This window comes from Drosophila kikkawai, chromosome 3R (genome assembly GCF_030179895.1).
Source record: "Drosophila kikkawai strain 14028-0561.14 chromosome 3R, DkikHiC1v2, whole genome shotgun sequence".
In the NCBI taxonomy this organism is placed as follows: domain Eukaryota; kingdom Metazoa; phylum Arthropoda; class Insecta; order Diptera; family Drosophilidae; genus Drosophila; species Drosophila kikkawai.
Genome location: NC_091731.1, coordinates 13,703,249 through 13,709,374, shown reverse-complemented (window position 1 = coordinate 13,709,374; position 6,126 = coordinate 13,703,249). Strand labels below are relative to the sequence as shown.

Sequence of the window (6,126 nt, the reverse complement as noted above, 5' to 3'; positions counted from 1 at the left end):
TGCGCAATTTATCGATAACATTGGACTATCGAGTCGCAGCGATAGCAATAACAAACAGAAGAAGAAGAAGAAAGAGTAGGAAGGGGAAGCAGTAAAACATACGCCAGAGAAGGATTCCATTTTCCTGGCAACAAGTTCTTCGGTTTTAAGAATCGCCGTCGCATCATGGAGGTCGACCAGATGCCCCTGGCCGACGTGGTCTTCGTTATCGAAGGCAGCGCGATCAACGGCGCCTACATCAACGAGCTGAAGACCAACTACATCCTGCCCACCTTGGAGCACTTCACCACTGGCTCCATTGACGAGCGCGAGTATTTGATTGCGGAGCGCTTTGCCACGCTATACGGAATCGTTGTGTACCGGACCGCCGCTAATTTGCTTGAGCCCGTCTGCTCCACCTACGGCCCCTTCCTGCAGCCCCAAAAGGTGATGGAGACGATCGACCGGCTGCCGCTGGTGGGCGGCGGCATGGAGTCGTGTGCCCACATGGCCGAGGGCTTTGCGGCCGCCCATGGCTGCTTCGATGACATCGGCGAGCGTCGCCAGATGCTGGACCAGACCAGCGTCCAGCGGCACTGCATCCTCATATGCAACAGTCCACCGTACCAAATGCCCACCACTGAGTCCTGGAAATATCCCGGCAAGTCCTGCGAGCAGCTAGCGGTGCTCTTTAACGAGCGCAAGATCAATCTATCCATCATTGCGCCGCGAAAGATGCCGGTGCTGTTCAAGCTCTTCATGAAGGCGGACGGCGATCAGCCGATAACCAGCAAGAACTACGCCAAGAATATCCGCCATTTGGTGCTGCTCAAAGGTTACAGCCTCAAGGAGCGAGCTCCCAGTCCCAATAGCATGGCGGCCCAAATGGCAGCCCCCAATGCTGCCCAGGCTGCCGTGCAGCAGCAACAACAACAGAATTCAGCGGGTCAGCAGCAGGCAGGTCCGGGCATTCCCATGGACACTGCGCCTGTCCAGCAACAACAGCAGCAGCAGCAGCAGGGCAATCCCCAGCAAGTGATGAACATGAACCCAATGCAACAGCAGTCGGGTCCCAATCCCCAGGCGGGATTGCTCAATCCCCAGCAGCAGCAACAGCTCATGCAGCAGCAGCAGCAGCAGCAACAACAGCAAAATCAGTTTGTACCCAATCAGATGCAGAACCCCAACTTCCAGCCGAACGTGGGACCAGGACAAAATCGATGGATGTATCCCAACCAGCCGGGACAGGCCCGACCGCCCTTTATGCAGGGCGCTGGCAATGTCGGCGGCGTCCAGGGTCAGAGCGGTGGCATGCAGCTTCAACAGCAACAGAATCCCAACTCGGCGCTAATCTCGCGTATAACTGCGCCGCCGCCCAACCAGACGGTCAGCTCACTGCAACAGCAACAACAAGCTCAGGCGCAGCAGCAGCAGCAGCAAAGGATGCAGATGCTGAACCAGCAGCAAATGCTCAATCATCAGCAGCTGCAGCAGCAACAACAACTGGCCCAGCAGCAACAGCAGCAAGGCAACCCCAATGCCGGCAACAACATGATGCCGGTGTCCAACGCGGTATCCAACATGCCCAATCCCCAACAGCAACAGCAGCAGCAGCAAGTGGGACAGCAGGCGAATGCCCAACAACAAGGCAATCCCCAGCAGCAACAGCAGGCGAATCCGCAGCAGGAGCAGGCCTCCCTGAGGGAAAAGATCTGGACGGGAGTGCTAGAATGGTCGGAGAAACCGAAAAGCGACCAGCAGAAGATACCTCACACCCTCCAGTGCACCGTGTGCACCAACATAAAGGACGGAGTGCCCGAGATCAAGGCGGAGAACTGGCCGCCCAAGCTGCTGATGCAGCTGATGCCCAAACACTTGGTGGGCAACATTGGAGGCCAGTTTCTAAAGGACTCCAAAATGGTAGTTTTCCGACCCACGCCTGGCGAAGCTCTAGACTCTCTGGCCAAGATGATGACCTCTGGGTACGCCGGCTGCGTCCACTTCTCCTCTATACCCAACTCGCCCGCTTGCGAGATCAAGGTGCTCATTCTTTTGTACACGCCCGATCGCCACGCATTCCTCGGCTTCATTCCCAACAATCAGGCGATGTTCGTGGAGCGTCTGCGCAAGGTTATTCAGCAGAAGCAGCACGGCAGCGTGCAGCAGCAGCAGCAACAGCAGCAGCAAATGCTCCAGCAGCCGGGCAAGTCCCCCATGGAGCTGCAGCAACAACAACAACAGCAGCAGCAACAACAGATGCAGCAGGACAATTCCCAGCAGCAGCAGCAGCAGCAGCACTACAACCAGTACCAGCTTAATATGCAGATGGGCGGAGGCCCCGGCGGTGGACCTGGTCCCGGTCCCGGCGGTATGCCCATGCAGCAGAATCAAATGCAAATGAACATGATGCAGCAGCAGCAGCAACGTATGCCCCTCGGCGTTGGCGTGGGCGTCGGGCCTGGCGGTGTCCCCAATCCGAATCTTCAGCAACAGCTGCAGCAGGTGGCTCCCAATGTGGCCGCCATGCAGCAGCAGCAGGCACAACAGCAGCAGCGAATGGTCCGACCCATGATGAGTAATAATAATCCGGGTCTGCGCCAGCTGCTGCAGCACCAAACCACGCCTGGCAACCAGTTTCGACCACAGATGGGCGGCCAGAATCCAAACCAAATGGGAGCGGGTGGTCCAATGGTCGGCAATCGCAACTTTGACGACGGCAGCTACGAGTTCATGTAGGCTCCCTGGATACTAGGATTACTCTACTCAAATATTTTGTACTGTATGAATCATGCAATTAAGGTTATTTCAGAAATATACATAAATCAGCTAATTTTAAGAACTAGAAAAGTTATATAATCCTTTCTATGCCAGGCATACATATATATTCCATTAGCAGATCTGGGAATCCATTAGCCAGCGGAAGACTTGAGAGCACCGGCACTCAGTTTGCGGTTTTTAATTTGGTAACGCGCCTTGTACCCCTCCTTGTCGGCGGTGTACATGGTAACGGTGTCCGTGTCGGTCTTCTCATCGTGGACCGAGTAGGAGCCCATCACCACAAGCTCCTGCTTATCAGTGCCTGGGTTCATGATCACCCCAATTTCCTCTCGCTTGCTTCCATTGGGCTCCTCGGAGCTAAAAATGGCTGCGAGCTTAACAAGGCAAATTCTAAATGAAACTAAATAAAACCTACCTGAAGCGGTAGCCCTCCTCGGTGGGGGCCTGATTATAGAACTCCGTTACGATTTTTGGATACAAGTCATCTAGGAGACCAGCCGAACAGTTGGCGGTAATAATGGCAACCAGGCCGATGAAAAACCACTGGAATGTGCGAAAACCTTATTTTAATTTATTAGAACTGTAAAATTGCGGTTCCATGCACTCACAAACTTAGCAGAAGCCATGTTGATGCACTACTGGAGAGCCTAAAATGAACTCCTTTATATAAAAAACAAACCGCCAAGATTTTTTGCACTATAGCATTGAAAACACGCCCAGTGGATGGGAGCTATTATCAACTTATTGGCCACAACCGGTCGGATGGCCCAAAAGTCGTTGTTTGCTTAATTCGGGAGCTCACTTCGATTGGGAGTCTCTAATTTGTTAGATAAAAGGCAGGAAGAAACCAGCAGGCATAGCTCACTTAAGGTATTTATCACTTCTACATATGTGAATCCATTAGGTCTTTATTCATATCTGGCTTGCAGGTAATTATAGGAGTTAGCCTTGACATTAGTTTTGGCACATCCAAAATACCCTAATGCAACGTTGGAGTTGAAAGTCGGTCTTAGTAGGTATACCCTTGCAGTCGGAATGCCTAACTAAATCCTTCCTATGACGCCTATTAGATATAGTCGACAAATTTTGATTTAATAATCTAATAAAAGTAATATTACGGTATAAAATCAAGATATATGTATGTAATGCCTTCAGCAAGGATATACAATTACATGAATTTAAATTCTGGCAATGTTAGAATATTAATACAAGTAATATTAACATCCTTTAGAAGCCAAAATTCTTCAGGATCCAAAAAATTATTATTTTTTTAATGTAATAATAAAATCATACTGTTAGTTCATTGATGCAATAAGTTTATATTTTATTTTATTACATTTTAAATAAAATGACAGCGCATAACATCTATATAAGACCATTTGAAGGACATTTTCTGTCCAAAATTTTTTGAAATTAAACTCCCTACCAGAAATTGGAATAACGCTATCAAAACTTTGGAGAAGTTTCTCCCCAACTTTCAATCCAGCAATAATTTAATTAAAATTTAATAAGGGAACCATATTCGTTTACCTCCAATGGAGGCATGTATTCTGCAAGCCCACTTATTTGGAATCCGATTACCGAAAACTTTTAGTTTATTTTTAGTAATAATGAAATCCAACTTATTAGGAACTGAAGAGTTTATTAGCTTTAGAAATTTCTCCCCAACTCTCAATCCAGCAATAATTTAATTAAAATTTAATAAGGGAACCATATTCGTTTACCTCCAATGGAGGCATGTATTCTGCAAGCCCACTTATTTGGAATCCGATTACTAAAAACGTTTAGTTTATTTTGAGTAATAATGAAATCCAACTTGTTAGGAACTGAAGAGTTTATTGATTCGATTAATAAATTAATTAAAAATTTCAATATTATAACAAAACAACATATAATTTTAAAAATACTCCTTGCCTACATTTAACTCCCATTAAACGATACCAGAAACTGCAACAACACATTCAAAACTTCGGAGAAGCTTCTCCCCAATTCTCCGGATTCAGTCCGAAATCATTACAGAGAAGAGATTTTATTTGATACAAACTATACAAGTTTCGAACTAGTACTAATCCTAAATGGACGATGTGGCGTAGTCGGCGGGGAATTTGAAGAGGTGCTTGCCGGTGGCCTGAACTGAGGGCAGCAGACCGGCATTGGGAATGATGTTCCAGGAGAGATAGAGCGACACGTTCCGGTTGTCCTTCAGGCCGTTGCCGTCGTCCCAGAAGTAGTACTTGGTGTTCAGGTTCTTAAAGTCCAGCACCGCGTTCTCGCCGCGCAGTATGATCTTGTCCCAGAGCACCACTTGGTTGAGCTGGTTGGCCGGCGTCTGGTACTCGGCGGTCAAATAGAGGAACAGCTGCTTAACGTTCCAGTTGAAGATGCCGGTGAGGTTCGTCTGCAGGTCGAAGGTGATGTAGCCGAGGTCGTGCTTCTCGCGGGAGGCTCCGTAGTCGGGGACATTCTTCACCAGCACCCGCACAGTGTTGATGTTGGCGTCGGTGCGGTAGTCCAGAAACACGGTGGACAGGAAGCAGCTGAAGGTGAGGCAGGCCAGGACACTGAGCGTGTACGCCACGGTGGCGTTTCCGCGGGTCAGAACCGTATGCATCGCTGGAATTTCTCGTTCTTGGTCGGCAAAGTTGACCACGTAGTAAATTTGTTAGTGGAAGAAAATCCTACGCCGGGTTGCCAGATGCAAATTTGGCTTTCCCCCTAAAATATCCCAAAAAGTTGAAGCCCTGATCGGCCCATACCGTTATCGATAGTTAGATTTAAAAAAATAACTCAATGTAATCGAATCTAGACAAGACTTGAACCATTTTATATTTTGAACAAATTAAATTTGAAATCTTTAATTCTAGTTGTAAGCAAAATATTAAAAAGTTAAATTATTTCGAAAAAGTCCCTAAACTAAACATTAATTCTGCGTACGAAATTAAAGACACAATGATGAATTTTAATGCGGTGTTCTAGGGCCTCTCTAAAGCAGAAAAATGGTTTGTGGACTTAATTTTAAAAAGAACCTAAAATGTGGTTAAAATATATATTGTAGCAGAGGTGGATCTATTTAAGGTTTATTTAAGGTTTTTGCAGCTATCGATAAGAGATGGAATTTTCACGCCAGATGGCAGCCGCCGAAGGAACCAGATCACTCTTTTGGCGTTGCTGGTTCAATTCAATATTCAGTCCATCTCATTACAGTTGATTTTTTAAAATTAAATTAAATAGTAGCCCAATTTTTGTCTAGTAACTCTGATTTTGTATACACCGATGTCTTTCTGGCTCATTTTAGTTCTGCCAGTTTAATCGGCCCCATTGCTACATTTGATTTTTAACCGCTAACGCAAATTTTCATCTGGGAACAAT

At 47.2% G+C, this 6,126-nt stretch overlaps 3 protein-coding genes across 3 annotated transcripts; 1 reads left to right on the top strand and 2 right to left on the bottom strand.

Moving 5' to 3' along the window:
* The first annotated feature begins 17 nt into the window (after positions 1–17).
* Positions 18–2,823, top strand: LOC108084615 (mediator of RNA polymerase II transcription subunit 25). Its single transcript, XM_017180900.3, has one exon. The coding sequence runs from the start codon at positions 166–168 to the stop codon at positions 2,713–2,715; it is 2,550 nt and encodes an 849-aa protein (XP_017036389.1). The 5' UTR covers positions 18–165; the 3' UTR covers positions 2,716–2,823.
* Positions 2,748–3,662, bottom strand: LOC108084526 (larval cuticle protein 65Ab1-like). The gene is made up of 3 exons (XM_017180762.2): positions 3,366–3,662; positions 3,173–3,300; positions 2,748–3,114 (listed from the first exon to the last, which is right to left on the bottom strand). The coding sequence occupies exons 1-3, from the start codon at positions 3,381–3,383 to the stop codon at positions 2,889–2,891; spliced, it is 372 nt and encodes a 123-aa protein (XP_017036251.1). The 5' UTR covers positions 3,384–3,662; the 3' UTR covers positions 2,748–2,888.
* A 1,063-nt stretch (positions 3,663–4,725) lies between these two features.
* Spase22-23 (Signal peptidase complex subunit Spase22-23) lies at positions 4,726–5,446 on the bottom strand. Its single transcript, XM_017180767.3, has one exon. It carries the CDS (start codon positions 5,366–5,368, stop codon positions 4,829–4,831), a length of 540 nt encoding a protein of 179 aa, XP_017036256.1. The 5' UTR covers positions 5,369–5,446; the 3' UTR covers positions 4,726–4,828.
* Between the last annotated feature and the right edge of the window lie 680 nt (positions 5,447–6,126).